Source organism: Ahaetulla prasina, chromosome 2 (assembly GCF_028640845.1).
Source record: "Ahaetulla prasina isolate Xishuangbanna chromosome 2, ASM2864084v1, whole genome shotgun sequence".
NCBI classification, from domain to species: domain Eukaryota; kingdom Metazoa; phylum Chordata; class Lepidosauria; order Squamata; family Colubridae; genus Ahaetulla; species Ahaetulla prasina.
Window position 1 is genome coordinate 13,991,840 of NC_080540.1, and position 16,806 is coordinate 14,008,645.

The 16,806-nt window shown below is 43.1% G+C and overlaps 1 protein-coding gene across 1 annotated transcript in view; it reads left to right on the plus strand.

The window, feature by feature from the left end:
- The window catches only part of LOC131193051 (complement factor B-like), a 57,591-nt gene extending 41,543 nt beyond the window's left edge, over positions 1-16,048 (plus strand). The window contains exons 15-19 of the mRNA XM_058172807.1: positions 4,135-4,214; positions 8,912-9,030; positions 11,332-11,464; positions 13,616-13,665; positions 14,519-16,048. Of these exons, the coding sequence (XP_058028790.1) occupies positions 4,135-4,214; positions 8,912-9,030; positions 11,332-11,464; positions 13,616-13,665; positions 14,519-14,695 (559 nt within the window). The 3' untranslated portion in view covers positions 14,696-16,048. The remainder of the gene's footprint in view (positions 1-4,134; positions 4,215-8,911; positions 9,031-11,331; positions 11,465-13,615; positions 13,666-14,518) is intronic.
- Positions 16,049-16,806: the final 758 nt, after the last annotated feature.

The window sequence follows — 16,806 nt, forward strand, 5'->3', positions numbered from 1 at the left end:
CTGAAAAACAGCGCACCTGTGTTCCGCCAGGCAAGAGCTAGGGAGTAAAAAGGGTGAGAATACGGTTAACACAGGTTTTGGTAACCATCTTCAAAGTGCTCCATGGCTTAGGGCCGGGCTACTTACAGGACCGTCTGCTGCCACTGATTGCCTCCCACCGACCCGTGCGCTCTCACCGGGAGGTGCTCCTTAGGGTGCCGTCCGCCAGGCAGTGCCGACTGGTGACACCCAGGGGAAGGGCCTTCTCTGTGGGGGCTCCCACCCTCTGGAATGAACTTCCCCCAGGACTCCGCCAACTTCCTGACCTTCGAACCTTCCGCCGCGAGCTTAAAATACATCTATTTATCTGTGCAGGACTGGACTAGAATTTTAATTTTAATTTTAATTTTAATGGGGTTTTTATCATTTTAATTGTAATTTTAAATTTTGGCCTATTTAAATAAGTTTTTTAATTTAGTGTTTTATTTTGTATTATATTTGTATTTTTTTCGGGCTGTAAACCGCCCTGAGTCCTTCGGGAGATAGGGTGGTATAAAAATTTGAATAAATAAATAAATAAATAAATAAACAAATAAATAAACAAATAAACACTCCAGAACAGTGATGGCTAACCTTTTTCTCGTTGTGTGCCAAAAGCACACGTGCATGCTGGCACCCATAATGCAACGCGCCCCCCCCTGCGCATGCATGCATAACCCCTCATGCTCCCCCTGGGCCCCTCCGATTGCGCACATGACCCCCCACACACACACACTCCCACGCCTCCCGTGCATGTGTGCATGACCCCCCCACATTTTGGACTCCCTGCAGCCTCTTGGGCCCAAAAACGAGGTGGGATTTTGGGCCCAGGAGCACCGCACTCCCCTGCACTCCGCTCCACCCCCCTGCGCATGTGCACACAATCCCTGCCCACCCGTGCATGTGCACGACCCCCCTGCACGTCTCCTGAATGTGCCCCATCCTCCTGCATCCCGAAAATCAGTTGGCTGGCGGAAGGCACACACGCGCATGCACAGTGGAGCTGAGCTGGGTGACGGCTCGCGTGCCTGCACATGTTCACCATAGGTTCGCCATCATAGCTCTAGAAACAATATAATTCCAAAAATGATATACAGGTAGTCCTCGACTTACAAAAGTTCATTTAGCGACCAAAGTTACAACTGCACTAAAAAAAAGTGACTTATGACCCTTTTTCACAGTTACACCATTGCAGCATCCCCATTTATTTATTTATTATTTATTTATTATTTAGATTTTTATACCGCCCTTCTCCCGAAGGACTCAGGGCGGTGTACAGCCAGATTAAAACAATACAATATACAATTTTAAAACAACAGATTAAAATAACATATTCTATAATGGCCGAAAAGTTTAAAAACCGTCAGATTTGACCCAATAAAACAAAATACCCAATTTTAAATTATTAAAATTCAAAACATTCAAAATTTAAAAATTAAAAATTAAGCCAGTCCCGCTTGGATGAACAAATACGTTTTCAATTCACGGCGAAAGGTCCGAAGGTCAGGTAATTGACGCAAACCAGGGGGAAGTTCGTCTTGGTCACGTGATCAAAATTCAGATGCCCGGCAATACTTATACAGGTAGTCCTTGACTTACAACAGTTCGTTTAGTGACTGCTCAAAGTTACGACGGCTGTGAAAAATGTGAGCGATGACCGTGATCAGAAGGTCAGAAGGTCACGTGATCAGAATTTGGCAACTGGCTCATATTTATGACGGTTACAGTGATCCCATTTTGTGACCTTCTGACAAGCAAAGTCGACAGGGAAGCCAGATTCACTTAACAACCGTGTGACTAACTTAACCACTGCAGGGATTCACTTAAACAACTGTGGCAAGCACGGTCGTAAAATGAGGCAAAACTCACTTAACAAATGCCAATTTGTTATGAAAAAATAAGGGTTTTAATTAAAACTAATACACTTGGCCAATGCAGGTAGTTCTCAACTTATGACCGCAATTGAGCTCAAAATTTCTGTTGCTAAGTGAAGTTTTGTCCCATTTTACGACTTTTCTTGCTGGAGTTGTTGAATGAATCGCTCTCAGCTGTGAGCCACGTGGTTGTTAAGTGAATCAGGCTTCCCCATTGACCTTGCTCATCAAGAAGGTCGCAAAAGGGGATCACGTGACCCACCCACCCCCGGGACAGAGCAACCGTCGTAAGTATGAGTCAGTTGCCGAGCATCTGAATTTTGATCGCATGACCAGGGGGAAGCTGCGAAGGCTATCACTGTGAAAAAACGGTCAGAAGTCACATTTTTCAGTGCCATTGTAACTTGAAGAGTCACTAAATGAACTGTTGTAAGTCGAGGACTACCTATATTTCTGTCGGTAAGTGTGGAACAGAGCACTTAGAATGGTCTAAGCCGGTGATGGCTGTCGTGTCCCCCTCCCCCTCCGACGACCGGGTCTAGGAAGTCCGTATCAAGCGTGGCCACGAAGCCTCTGCAGCTTTGCCAAATTCCTTTCAGATTTCTCAGGGCAGGCAGGAATCCAAGTTGTGACTTCAGCAAACTAAAGGAGACTTTGCTTGACTCAAAGTTGCTTGACTCAAGCTGGTCCTTTATATAGGCTGTGGGGTGTGGCTCCATGACTCAGCACTTATCCAGGCCTGCCCCTCCCTTCCTTCTGCTGACGTCGCCTCTCAGATCTCCGGAAGCGGGGATCCTCCCACTGTGAATTCTCTTCAGCTGGATCTGCTGTTGGTAATTCCAGCACGTGGCTGGTTCCCTGCTCACACGCTGTAGGGGTGAGGTTTGTTTGTTCATTCCTGACATCCTGTCCGGGTATGGGGCCAGGGCTGGAAGCTGGAGGCATGACAGGCCATTCATCTTCATTATCAGACTCCGAATCTGATAGCAGGCCCGGGTGTAGACGGGAGGGGCCCGGCTGAGGAGAGGAGGGAGGACGAGGCACAACACTGGTGAACCGATGGCACCCGTGCCTGAAGTGACATGTGGAGCATTGTCGCCTGACACGCGTGGCATCACCCTCTCCTCTTTTCTGGCACACAAATGCACACATGATGATCACCTGGCCTTCGTGTGTGCGGCAGTGCCGGAAACTGGAAGAACTGGTCTTCTGTTTTCCAGTGCGAGCATGCGTGCCAGGCAGCTAATCATCGCGCATGCATGTGTACCAGTAACCGAAAGACTAGCTGGCCGGTGTGCATGCGCGTCCTGGAATCCAGAAGTTCATTTTTTGGTGTGTGCATGCCCCCTGAGCAGCTCCTCTTCTGAGCTGCGGCCCCAACGAGCGTGCACACGCAAAGCTTGCACGCACGCTCTCTTTTCAACACGTGGTGCCAAAAAGGTTCGCCATCACTGGTCTAAGCTAAGATTAACTCATCTGTCCTTACTCTCTTTAACTTTTAAGTCCTCAAGACTTGTATACTGTACGAATCGAAAAGAGGGCTCTGAAAGTATTTACAGATCCCTCGCATCCTGGACATAAACTGTTTCAATTCCTGCCCTCAAAACAACGCTATAGAGCACTGCACACCAGAACAACTAGGCACAAGAACAGTTTCTTCCCAAACGCCATCACTCTGCTGAACAAATAATTCCCTCAACACTGTCAAACTATTTACTAAATATTAACTACTACTATTAATCTTCTCATCGTTCCCATCACCCATCTCCTTCCACTTATGACTGAATGACTGTAACTTTGTTGCTTTCGATTTATATTGATATTGTTTTCTGATTGCTTATTTGTACCCTGTGACTACCATTAAGTGCTGTAAGTGTTGTACCTCAGTGAAGGTATCTTGTACTTTAATGTACACTGAGAGCATATACACCAAGACAAATTCCTTGTATGTCCAATCACACTTGGCCAATAAAAATTCTATTCTATTCTATTCTATTCTATTCTATTCTATTCTATTCTATTCTATTCTATTCTATTCTTCTTGGCAGTCTTCAGTATAGGTAGTCCTCAACATACAATCTTTCATTTAATGACCGCTCAAAGTTAACAACAGCACTGGAAAAATGTGACTTGAAGTGAAAGATATTTTTTTGTTATTGTTTTGTGCGTATCCCTAATTATACGATGCGGATGAGAGATATTGTAATGATCCCTGTCCTTTCTCATAACTCTCTTCCAACAGGCCAGTCTGCCTACCGTGCACAATAGAAACCACTAGGATTCTGAGAAAGCCACATCCACAGACCACGTGCAAGGATCACGGTAAGAGAAACCTAAGTCTTCAATTCTCAGTAGTCACAACAAACATTTTTAGCATCCCTACCTTTCCCCTTCCTTGTGTTTTTCCCATGAGGCTCTGCCTTTTCGTTGGGGGAAGGATCAACATTTAGTTGCAACGTTGGTTGTGACAGGAATTGATCGATCAGTTGTTTTTTTTCTTGAACCTAAAAAGGGTGGGTCTGGCTCAAAATCACCCAGATGTCTTTCATGCCTAAGGGAGAACTAGAACTCACAATCTCCTGGTGATTGGCCCGCCCAGATGTCTTTCATGGCTAAGGCGGAACTAGAATTCACAATCTCATGGTGATTGGCCCAAAGTCATCCAGCCAAATTTCATGCCTGCTGCCTGAAGTGGGACTACAATGGCTCTCCATTGGCATCCCTAATTATTAATTCAATGCACTTTTGATTTAATGGACTAGTAGAAAGAAAAGGGCAGGGATGAAATGCTCCCAGTTCGGACCGGATCGCCCAATCCAGTAGCGATGGCGATGGGTGGTTCGGAGAACTGGTAGCAAAAATCCCTGGCCCCCCCCCGCCACCCCAGCTGAGCTGCGTGATCATCAGATATATATTTTTTTAACTTTTAAAAGCATTTTTTCTTCAGCCGAAAAAATGCTTTTAAAAGTAAAAAAAAAGGCTCTGATGATTACATGGCTCAGCTGGGATCGTCAGAACCCTTTAAAGCATTTTTTCTACAACCTCTTTAGCCAAAGAGGTTGTTTTAAAAAAGCGTTTAAAAGGTTCTGGTGATCAGGCAACTCAGCTGGGATTGTCAGAACCCTTTAAAAGCTTTTTTTCCTCTGGTGATCTCAGCTGAGTTGCCTGATCATCACAGGCTTTTAAAAGCATTTTTTACAACCTCTTCAGCCGAAGAGGTTGTAGAAAAAATGCTTTTAAAAGTAAAAAAAAAAAAAAGTTGGCCACGCCCACTCAGTCACATTACCCCCACCACCAAGCCACACCGACAGAACCAGTAGTAAAAAATTTTACATTTCACCCTTGGAAAAGGGTGTCGATTAAAATCAGATGTCCTTTTAAATTGAGTTGAAGTCCACACATCTGAAAATCGCCAAGATTGAGAAACATTTGAATGCCAACTCAAATCCATCTACACTGGACTTGTACCATATTTAACAGAATAACAGAGTTGGAAGGGACCTTGGAGGTCTTCTAGTCCAATCCCCTGCTTAGGCAAAAAAACCTATAGCGTTTCAGACAAACGGTTGTCCAATCTCTTCTTAAAAACTTCCAGTGTTAGAACATTCACAACATCTGGAGACAAGTCGTTCCATTGTTTAATTGTTCTAACTATTATGAAATTTCTCCTTAGTTCTAAGTTGCTTCTCTCCTTGATTAGTTTCCACCCATGGCTTCTTGTTCTACCCTCAGGTGCTTTGGAGAATAGCTTGACTCCCTCTTCTTTGTGGCAACCCCTGAGATATTGAACACTGCTGTCATATCACCCTTAATCCTTCTTTTCTTTAAATTAGACATACCCAATTCAATCAATCAATCAGAATGGAGCTAGAGGGGACCTTGGAGGACTTCTAGTCCAACCCTTGCTCAAGCAGGAGACCCTATACTATTTCAGACAAGTGACTGTCTAGACTCCGTAACAGTAACAGACTTGGAAGGGACCTTGGAGGTCATCTAGTCCAACCCCCTGCTCATGCAGGAGACCTATACTAGGGACTCGAACCGCCAAATTGCCGACCTTTCTGATCGACAAGCTCAGCGTCTTAGCCACTAAGCCACCTAGCCAGACTCTTCGTAAAAGCCTCCAGTGATGAAACACCCACAACTTCTGAAGGCAAAGCTGCTCCACTGGTTAATTGTCCTCACCATTAGGAAGTTTCTCCTTAATTCCAGGTTGCTGGCATTCCATATTTGTCCATTGAATTCCACACTGGTCTATTGAAAACCTAGCTCTCTTCCTCCATCCCTTCCTTATAGATTAACACTTCACTAATACCCACCATGGGCTTCCGGTTTGGCTCCGCTGTGTTAATGGCGGCGATTTCAGTCCGCCCGTTCTTTGTGATTCTGTGAGAGCTGTTTAGACAGTGCTAATCTTCTGTCAACAGCTCGTAAATCTCTGCCCTCGGGCAAAGAGGGGGAGATGAGCATTTGAACTGAAGTTTGAGCCCCCAAGAAAAGCCCCAGAATGATTTCTGGTGGTTTGATGGGAACGCCTTCGATAGTTCAAAAAGCTCCAGAGTCCAGAACGCCTCTGCAAAAGCAGAGCAAAACGCAGCGCCCATCTCCGTGACTGAAGAGGATTATGATAAATTGTCAACACGGAAGAATCAAAAGCAGGAGGCTGGCATTTGTTTGTAAGATGATTTTAACTCCTGACAGAGAAGTTATTTGAAGAGTGGAGATGAAGAAAGATGGCGTTTTGTTTTTGAAAGTGAAAGCTAAGGAAATGCTGATTACAATTGCTGGTGTGGAACCTCTAAGAAGAAAATAACAAGATTTTTTTTCTAAATGGAATTCTTTTTAAAAAATCTATTTCTTTTTATTATCTTTTTACAGTGTTTAAGAAGAAAAATTTATTGGGTTTTTTTCTTTTTATTATCTTTTTACAGTGTTTAAGAAGAAAAATTTATTGGGTTTTTTTCTTTTTATTCCTCCCCTTTTTTTCTTCTTCTTCTTCTTGATATTACTTAGTTTAAAATGGCTTTTAAGCAAAGAGATTTAACCACTTCTAAATTATTGGAAATATCTTCACTTCAGGTACGGAAATTGAAAGAAGATATTAAAGACAGTCTAAGGAATTTTTACAGGAGCTTATGGAGGCTCATCTTTCAGAAATAGATCAAAATTTAATGAAATGGAGAAAGAAATACTGGATTTTAAAGATTTGGTGGAAGAGCAGAGTAAGGAGATGAAAAAATTAAAGGAATCAATTACTCCATTATTGTTATCTAGTACACAGACAGAAGAAAGACTGAATGAATTTAACCAAATTAATTTAGATTTGCAAAGGAAAATAGATGAAGTTCAAATTAATTTGAATTTAGAAAATAAAATAGATGATATTCAGGTTAAGGCTGATAAGGCAGAGGAAGAAAGGGTTATATTACAATATAAATTAATGGAATATGCTATAAGGGTAAGGGGTTTAAGAGAATTTAAAGAGGAAAATTTGAAAGAGATTTTTATTCAGGCCTTTGCCCAGAGAGAGGAATGGAACCAGAAGATTTTGAAGTTAATATTGAAAAATTTATCGTGTTAATTCCAGGTGGGCAAGGCAGAAGTGTTTACCGAGAGATGTGGTTATTTATTTTACAAATAAGAGGATTAGGTATGGAATTTTGCAAGCATTTTATAAAAATAAATTTCAAATATTAGGACAAGATATAATAATGATGAAGGAAATTCCTCCTAAAATGTTAAGAAAGAGAAAAGAATTTGCCTTTCTGGTGGATGAGCTTAAGAAACATCAGATATATTTTAGATGGGAGGTTCCAGCAGGTTTAACACTGAATTATAAAGGAAGAAAAGTATTTTCTCAATACAATTTGTAAAGCACGAGATTTTTATACTAATGTATTAAAGATTGGGAATTCTTTGTTAACAGATGTTAAGTTGAATGGTGAATAGATGGTTGAAAATGTGTAAGATAGAAGAAGGAGGAGAATGTTTAATTTTATTAAATATGATTATGGTTAATTTTTGTAAATGACTTATTGTGGATATAAATGTGTAATTTTAGGGGTACTATATGATATATTAAAGGTATAAAGGAATAGGAAGATGGAATATTGTTTAATTTTGGAGGATAGATAGTAAAATTTAGGAACTTGGATTAAATATTATATTTAAGAGATGGATGTAATGTTAATTAGAATGTAATTGTTATAATAGATATATTGTGGATGATATAGGTGTAATTTTAACAATGTTATTTGACATAAGTAAGGTAAAGTGAAGATTTTAATTATTACAATTGACACTTTGGATATTTGTAATATTATTTGTTGTATATATAAATGTTAAAGATGTGAAAAGATGGACTATTGCTTACCCCTGAAGGTTGGACAGAAAAATTAAAGAAACTAAGTCGGAAATATGAACTATTTTTGAGAGATTGCTAAGGAAGAAAGACATTTTAGAAGAAACCTTGGTGAATATTGGAAGATGGAACGTTGTTTTGATATTGATTGATGAAGGTTGGATATTAAAACTACGTACTTTATTCAAGAATAAACACTAACTCAATTGGAAACTTTGAGAATTCTAGGAGTGGAATGGTCTGATATATAATGGAGTGGAAGAAAAGTATCTTCTTTGTCTTTGGAAGGGGAGTGGAGGTTTTAAGGAACGACTATGGATTATGATTTGTGCTAGATTTTAATTTTTGTTGTTAGTTTTATACCCTGTACTCGGTTCTCGGAAGTCCTGGGGGGTGGGGGGAGGAAGGGGAAGGGAGGGGGAGGGGGTAGAAAATGGATTGATAGTTAATGTACAAAGATGATTGAAGATGTATAATTAATGTAAGATCGGACCTGCCTGGTTACTACTTTAGAATGAAGGGAAAGAAGGAGTAGAAGAGAGAAGGAGGAAAGAGAAGAGGAGGAGGAGGAAAGGAAGGAAGGAAGAGGGGAAAAAAAAACTAATACCCACCATCCTACTTTACAGTGTTTTGTTTCTTCTTCTTTTTTTTTTCCTAGAGGAAGAACTCCTGTATGATGGAAATATTCCTTCTCTTTTCATCACCCCCTGCGAATACAGCAGTGGTCAGAAATCTGGATTGCTCCAGAGAAACGTGTGGATCAAGAATGGAGAAAAGGTGCTAACAGGGGACTAAAGGCAGCTTACATCATTAGCAGTTCAGCAACAGTAATGGGTTTGCTGCTATCATATATAGGTAGTCCTCCACTTACAAACATTTGTTTAACAACCATTCAAAGTTACGACAGCACTGTGAAAAAAGAATAGGATAGAATAGAATTTTTTATTGGCCAAGTTTGATTGGACACACTTAAGTGACTTAAAGTGACTTAACACCAATCCTCGCACTTAAAACCATCGCAGACTCCTGTGATCATGTGATCAGAATTTGAGCCCTTGGCAGCTGACATGTATTTATGATGGTTGCAGCACTCCAGAGCCACATGATCACCATTTGTGACCTTCCTGGATTTTTTCCGAACTATCAAAATCAATGGGGAAATCCAGATTCACTTAACAACTGCACAATTTGCTTAACAACCATGGCAAAATAGATTGTAAAATGAGGTATGGCTCAATGTCATCACCCAAGGATGTTCCAGCACCGATTATGGTCATAAGTTGAGGACTACCTACATCTCAACATCTTGCGATCAATGTCACATTAGAATTAGAATTAGAATTAGAATTAGAATTCTTTATTGGCCAAGTGTGATTGGACACACAAGGAATTTGTCTTTGGTGCATATGCTCTCAGTGTACATAAAAGAAAAGATACATTTGTCAAGAATCATAAGGTACAACACTTATTGAAAGTCATAGGGTATAAATAAGCAATCAAATCATACTAGGAAACAATCAGTATAAATCGTAAGGATACAAGCAACAAGGTTACAGTCATACAGTCATAAGTGGAAAGAGATTGGTGATGGGAACGATGAGAAGATAATAGTAGTGCAGATTTAGTAAATAATTTGACACTGTTGAGGGAATTTTTTGTTTAGCAGAGTGATGGCGTTCTGGGAAAAATTGTTCTGGTGTCTAGTTGTTCTGGTGTGCAGCGCTCTATAGCGTCGTTTTGAGGGTAGGAGTTGAAACAGTTTAGAATAGAATAGAATAGAATAGAATTTTTATTGGCCAAGTGTGATTGGACACACAAGGAATTTGTCTTGGTGCATATGCTTTCAGTGTACATAAAAGAAAAGATACGTTCATCAAGGTACAACATTTACAACACAATTGATGTCCTGGATTATGGATTTACAACACAATTATGTCCTGGATGTGAGGGATCTGTAAATATTTTCACGGCCCTCTTCTTGATTCATGCAGTATACAGGTCTTCAGTGGAAGGCAGATTGGTAGCCATTGTTTTTTCTGCAGTTCTAATTATCCTCTGAAGTCTGTGTCTGCCTTGTTGGGTTGCAGAACCAAACCAGACAGTTATAGAGGTGCAGATGACAGACTCAATAATTCCTCTGTAGAACTGGATCAGCAGTTCCTTGGGCAGTTTGTGTCATGTCCCACTCCTCCGCTGACGGCCGGGTCAGGGAAATCCGAATCAGGCGTGCCTCTGCAGCTCTGCCAAAGTCCTAGCAAAGTCCTCAGGGCAGGCAGGAGACCAGAAAATGACTTCAGCAAGATATGTTTAGACTTTGCCTGACTCAGAGAATGCCAGAAAGCAGATCCTTTATATAGGCCATGGGGTGTGGCTCCATGACTCAGCACTTATCCAGGCCTGCCCCTCCCTTCCTTCTGTTGCCTCCGCCTATCAAGTCTTCTGACGCGAGGGTCACTCCAGTCGGCAGCTGTTGGCAATTGACCTCCCACAGGCTCACATGCTGTGGAGGAGGGGGAGGGGTCTAGTTGCTCCGTTTGCCTGGGCATGGAGCCAGAGCTGGGGGTTGGAGGTATTTTCTCTTCAGCCTGTCTGGGCATGGAGCCAGGGCTGGGGCCGGGAGGCATACTAGGGCATTCCTCCGTGTTCGGAAGCAGATAAGAAGGCCCCGGCTGTGGTGAGATCGGACGAGACACAACAGTTTGAGCTTCCTGAGTTGGCGCAGAAAGTACATTCTTTGTTGTCCTTTTTTGATGATGTTTTTGATGTTAGGTGTCCATTTTAGGTTGTGAGATATCATAGAACCTAGAAATTTGAAGGTCTCTACTGTTGGCACTGTGTTGTCTAGTATTGTAAGAAATTGTAATACTGGTGGGTTAGGGTTAGGGTTACGTAAGTAACAAACCTATTTCCAAACCGTCCTTCCCCAGCCTGCCTCCCGCAAGATGTGTTGCCATTACAACTATCAGAGTCTCTTAACAACCATTATCGCTCAGGTCCTGAAGATGCCTGGGTTTGAAAGTTTCAGGACCTTCTAGATGTTTCTGGTGTTTAAATCCACGTCTCCATTTCTCTCCTCAGAAAATGGCCTGCAACATGGATGCTGAAAAAGCCAAACAATACAAGAACGTTGCAAATATCTCAGAGGTGGTGAACGAACACTTCCTTTGCACAGGAGGCACTGATCCACGAGTGGACCCTAACGTTTGTTCATGTAAGGAGAATTGGCCCTAAATCTTATTCCTTCTCTTTAGGTCTACGAAGTATAGGAACTTCCAAAGCAGCAAGTTGTTGTGTCTCGCCCGCTTTCACCGCAGCCGGGGCCTTCTTATCTGCTTCCGAACGCTGAGGAATGTCCTAGTATGCCTCCCGGGCCCAGCCCTGGCTCCATGCCCAGACAGGCTGAGGAGGAAGAAGTACCTCCAGCCCCCAGCTCTGGCTCCATGCCCAGGCAAACGGAGCAACTAGACCCCTCCCCCTCCCCCACAGCATGTGAGCCTGAGGAAGGTCAATTACCAACAGCTGCAGACTGGAGTGACCCTCGCTTCAGAAGAATTGATAGGCGGCGGCGACAGAAGGAAGGGAGGGGCAGGCCTGGATAAGTGCTGAGTCATGGAGCCACACCCCATGGCCTATATAAAGGATCTGCTTTCTGGCATTCTCTGAGTCAGGCAAAGTCTAACATATCTTGCTGAAGTCACTTTCTGGTCTCCTACCTGCCTTGAGAACTTTGCTAGGACTTTGGCAGAGCTGCAGAGGCACGCCTGATTCGGATTTCCCTGACCCGGTTGTCAGCAGAGGAGTGGGACACGACACAAGTGATCTGGCCAAGCGTTAGCCCCATTAGGGTCTCCTGCTTGAGCAGGGGGTTGGACTAGATGACCTACCAGGTCCCTTCCAACTCTTGTTATTCTAATTCTAATTCCTTCTATGCAGTGATGGGATTCAAGTAATTTAACAAGCAGTCCTCTGCCCTAATGATTTCTTCCGCCAACCAGTTTGCCAAACTGCTCAGAAAGTTAACAACCTGTTCTCCCGAAGTGGTGCGAACTGGCTGAATCCCACCACTGCTTTTATGTATATACCGTAGGTGCATAAGTGCACCTGCGTGCCTACCGTCCCTGTCCTAATATTCTTGGAAGTCTTCTAGTCCAACCCCCTGCCTGTGGCAAGAGATCCTATACCTGTGATGGCGAACCTATGGTGCGCATGCCACAGATGGCGCGTGGAGCCATATTAGTGGACACGAGAGCATTGCCCTAGCTCAGCTCCAGCGTGCATGCGCACACCAGCCACCTGATTTTTGGGCCTTCCGGGCCCACCAGAAGATGGGAAACGGGCTGTTTCTGGCCTCTGGAGGGCCTCTGGGTGGGGGGAAGGCCATTTTCGCCCTCCCCAGGCTCCAAGAAAGCCTCTGGAGCCTGGGGAGGGTGAAAAATGGGCCTACTGGGCCCACCGAGCCATCATGTGCCAAAAGCAGGGGAGTGCAGGGAGGTCACATGCGGAGGGCAGGGCACATTGAATTTTGGGTGTGGGCACACACACACGCGACCCCACCCCCCACCCTTCCCCCACTTTTTGCACGTGACAGCAAAAAGGATAGCCATCACTGTCCTATACCATTCCTGACTTTTCTGGGCTTGATGGGATGGATACATGTGATCATAGAAAGAATAACAGAACAGAATAATAGAAATATGACAGCTGGAACCCTCTCAGGGGTTTTTGAAACACAGCTTTCTACCCACTTGGGTTGTGGGGCAGGGAGAGGGGGAATCAGAGAAGAAACATTAAGAATTTAATCCTTCCTCATTCATTACTTCATAAAATGAATGGTGGTGCCTGAAATCAGGAGTGGACTGCTGGGGGTTTGCAGAGGTTCGGGAGAACCTCTAGATAAGATTCTGTGCAGTTCAGAGAACCCTCATATCCCACTCCTGGCTGGCCCTGTCCACCCCACCCCTCTCCTCCCAGGAGTCCCCATGCAGCCTGTTTTGCATGCAGGTAAGTGCAGGGCACGCACGGAGGCTTGGGGAAGGCGAAAAACAGGCCTACTGGAAATTCAGAGGGCCTCCAGAGCCTGGGAAGGCTGTTTTTGCCCTCCCGGAGGGTCGAAGAAAACATCCGGAGCCCAGGAAGGGCAAAATCGCCCTTCCCACTGTGGTGCAGGAGGCCAACTAGGCCACGCCCACCATGTCCATGCCAACCCAGCAACCAAGCAGAGAACCCGTTGCTAAAATTTTTGAAGCCCACCCCTGCCTGAAATGTTTGGGGAAACCAGCTTCTACAGTAGTACACCAAGGTTTAGACCTTGGCTGTGCCTAGCCAGCTAACTCCTTGGCTAAGCTCCTTTCTTCTCTTGCAGATGATTCTGGTGGGCCTCTCCTCATTCAGAGAAGGCTACGTTACGTCCAGGTGAGTGGTTACTTGAGCCAAACCCGGCCTCTTCTTCTCAGCCAAACAGACCAACATTCCACCCTTCGAATATAACTGGAAGCTCGTTTCCAAAAACCATTTGTTAAGGAGGAAGACACATCCTACAGCGTTACTACTTGGGGTCCCAAGAGAACAACGGGCAGCCATATTGGTGGATGAACCAAAATTTATCTTCTACTTAGCTATGCTTTCTTCTCATTGGAGCAGTGTTTCTCAAACTTGGCAGCTTCAAGATGCATGGACTTCAGTTCCCAGAATTCCCTAACCAGTGCTCCAAGATTTCTGGGAGTTTGGGTTCACACCAAGACCAAGGGTGAAATTCAGCAGGTTCTGACAGGTTCTGGAGAACCGGTAGTGGAAATTATGAGTAGTTTGGAGAACTGGCAAATACCACCACTGGCTGGCCCCAGAGTGGGGTGGGAATGGAGATTTTGCAATATCCTTCCCCCAGGAGTAGGGAGGGAATGGGAATTTTGCAATATTCTTCCCCCAGGAATGGGGAGGGATGGGGATTTTGCAATATCCTTCCCCTAGGATTGGGGAGGGAATGGAGATTTTGCAATATCCTTCCCCAAGGAGTAGGGAGGGAATGGAGATTTTGCAATATCCTTCCCCCAGGAGTAGGGAGGGAATGGAGAGTTTGCAATATCCTTCCCCTGCCATGCCCACCAAGCCACACCACACCCACCAAGCCACGCCCATGGAACCAGTAGTAAAAAAAATTGAATTCCACTACTGACCAAGGCATTGCCAAGTTTGGAAAAACACTGCAGTGGAGTCTGTCGAGCTTTACAACCACAGTTCTTTCTCCATCTTGTCTCTCCTTCTGTAGTTGGGTGTGATCAGCTGGAGCGTGGTTGACACTTGCAAAGGAAGTAGATCATTACTGTGTGACGTGGAGCCTGTAAAGAAGAAGTCCCTTCCTCACGCCAGAGATTTCCACATCAACATCTTCAAAATTCTACCTTGGCTCAAGGAGCAATTGGGGACAGAGGTGGAGTTCTTGTAAACTCGCTTTTCTCTTTGCTTTGTTTTGAATAAATGGACCGCATATTTCCGCATCCTTAAAACTGAATGCAATATTAATAATTGTGCACTAAATATCAGGCGGGGAGGGAGGTGCACACAGGTGAGTTGTGCTGGCCCTCAGCTCTCAAACCCGAACTATCAACTTTCCAGCTGACAGTCAATGGAGATTCTCAGTCATCCAGGTCATGGTTGTCCCAAAAGTGCCTTTTCAAGAGGCAACTGGACTTTCTTGGTTTATCTTTGAAGACGTTTCGCTTCTCATCCAGAGCTGAAGAAGCTTCTTGGATGAGAAGCGAAACATCTTTAAGGAAAAAGTTGCCTCTTGAAAAAGCACCTTTGGGATTTCCAGCTGACAGGCTCAGCTGGATGGCTGGCGACCAGTTGCAAGATGAGGATTACCTGGAGAATGGCATGGTTGTTAAGGAGATAAGGAAAGGGAACAGCACATCTGTGTGTATTTAATGGGGCTTTTTGACTTTCCAATTCTGGAGGGCGTGGAGTTTGATGCTATGACAAAAATGATGTAGAGAAGGAACATTTTTCTATTTCACACATCAACAATTTGAATCAATCAAAATAATTCTTTTTCAGAAATACCAACCAATGAAAACTGTATTAATTCATAGTATAATTCATTAAAATGGCATTAAAATGAAATCAAAATCTTGATTGCGATGGAGGCTTATGATCAAATGAGCACATATGATAGGCATCAATCATTTCATCAATTCATTCCCAAGCTTCCTATCTTAAGGGCTTCCTATTTTAACGCGGCTTTATTGTCTATTTCCGCCATGAGACATACACAACATTAAAAAATATATATTCAACTTTTGTGAGCTGCCTGCAGCGTTACTGCAGCAAAACACTGGAAGATAATAGCACATCTTATAAGCAGATTCATAAAACTGGTGCCTTTGGGAGAATGCAATATTATATACCACGCAGAAAGTAAGGAAGAACTAGTAAGCCGAGGAAACTGATAGTATGAAATAAAAGAAAAGGCAATTCAAACATCTACAAACAGCATTTCCCATATCCTTGCAAACCTTCATCCCTTCCCCCAGTACATAGATTCACACATTACTTTTTGATTTTCAAACTTATCCTTTTTTCCTCTTAAAGATCTCATCAATTTCATCCAGGCCACATCATCCTGGTTTTATGTCTGTTGCTGATGTTGTTTTGAAAGTTTTATTCATGGCTTTAAGTGTTATAAATTTAATGTGATTTTATGTCTTTTCATTTTTGCTTGAGAATTGCCCAGAGTTGGTTGAAAGATGGGCGGCTGTATAAATGTCTTAAATAAATAAATGTTTGTTTTGTTATTTGATCCTCATTCCTTCTGTCCAATAATTTCAACATCTTTCTTTCATACTAGTTACTTGTTTTTTTCCTTCATTCTACCTTCAGTAGAATAGAATAGAATAGAATAGAATAGAATAGAATAGAATAGAATAGAATAGAATAGAATAGAATTCTTTATTGGCCAAGTATGACTGAACACACAAGGAATTCGTCTTTGGTGCATATGCTCTCAGTGTAAGATTCGTCAAGAATCGTAAGATACAACACTTAATCATCAAATCATATTAGGAAATCATCCTAATTATAAATAATTATAAATCATAAGGATACTAGCAACAAGCAGGAAATCGATGTGTGTTTAAGAATTCAAACAAGCGTCATCATGCAGTGTCTAATATACACTGCAATTACAGGGAATCCTCATTTAATCATGTTAATTGGAGCTGGAAATTCTATCAACAAGCTATCAACATTCAGTCACTGAATCCAACACACATGATGCCACTTTATGCCAGCATTTCCACCATGGGCAGTAAGTGAGGACTTAATATGGTTGTGATTTTTGACTTCCTGATGGCTTCCCCATTGACTTTGCTTGTGAGAAAGTCGGAAATCATGATCACGTAACCATGGGACGCTGCAGTGGCTGGAATGCGGCCAGTCACTGAATGCCCAAATCACAATCATGTGACCAGGGGAATGCCAGATGGGTCGCAAGTACAAGGACAGGTTGCAAATACCACTCATTCAGCGCTATTCAACTTGAATGTTCATTGAATGAGC